This window comes from Gavialis gangeticus, unplaced genomic scaffold (genome assembly GCF_001723915.1).
Source record: "Gavialis gangeticus isolate Ggan-Ray unplaced genomic scaffold, GavGan_comp1, whole genome shotgun sequence".
In the NCBI taxonomy this organism is placed as follows: domain Eukaryota; kingdom Metazoa; phylum Chordata; order Crocodylia; family Gavialidae; genus Gavialis; species Gavialis gangeticus.
The window spans coordinates 30,585,413-30,586,195 of NW_017729028.1; the positions used below are offsets into that span (position 1 = coordinate 30,585,413).

Genomic DNA, 783 nt, shown 5'->3' on the forward strand with positions numbered 1-783 from the left:
GGGGTTTGTGCTGGGAGGGGGACCCATGTTTGAATGGGACGCCATACCCGAGTTCCTGAACACCGGCACTCAACTAAAGGTCACATTTGGGGCCATTAGGGAGCCCAAGCTTTCACGCAAGTCGGCTTGTCGCATCCCCTGGTGCTTTCAGGTGCCCTGCCTTTGCCGTAGGCTGAGGGCCAAGTGCCGCACTCCAGTGGCAACCAGGCGTGCAGCTCAGCACCTGGAAGCCACGGGCCAGCTGATGCTGACGTTGTCCCTCTCTTCCCAGGTGACCTCGCGCTGGACTTTCCGCTGCCCGGGCTGCCCCCAGGCCCTTTCACACGACGACTCTCACTTCCATGAGCGGCACAAGTGCATCAACTTCTTCGTCAAGGTGTATGGGTACATGCCTCTGCTCTACACCCAGTTCCGCGTGGACTCGGTCCTCTTCAAGACCCGCCTGCCCCACGACAAGACTAAGTGTTTTAAGTTCATCTAGGAAGGAGGGGAGCCAGGCGGTCAGGTGCCCTCGGCACGCTGGACTGTGGCGAGCAGCTGGCAGACGACGGTCTGACAGGTTCCCGGGGAGCGATGCCCCCCGCGTTGACGGTGGCCTTCCCCCTGAGTGACAGGAAGATCCTGGATCCCGATAGGCGCATTCACTTCCCATGGTGACGCCTTCACGCGAGACAGATCCCAACCACATCCTGTGTAAAGACGCTTCCTAGCGTCAGACACTGAGGAAATGGAGACTTTGGTTAGCGGCTCAGCTAGTGCGGTAGCCAAGGGCCACCATTTTTT

The 783-nt window shown here is 59.6% G+C and overlaps 1 protein-coding gene across 2 annotated transcripts in view; it reads left to right on the plus strand.

Annotated features, from left to right (window-relative positions):
- EXTL3 (exostosin like glycosyltransferase 3) overlaps positions 1–777 on the plus strand; it is a 231,004-nt gene extending 230,227 nt beyond the window's left edge. For both annotated transcript variants that reach the window (XM_019520885.1, XM_019520884.1), the window contains one exon: positions 272–777. In XM_019520885.1, the coding sequence (XP_019376430.1) occupies positions 272–481 (210 nt within the window). In that variant the 3' untranslated portion in view covers positions 482–777. The remainder of the gene's footprint in view (positions 1–271) is intronic.
- Positions 778–783: the final 6 nt, after the last annotated feature.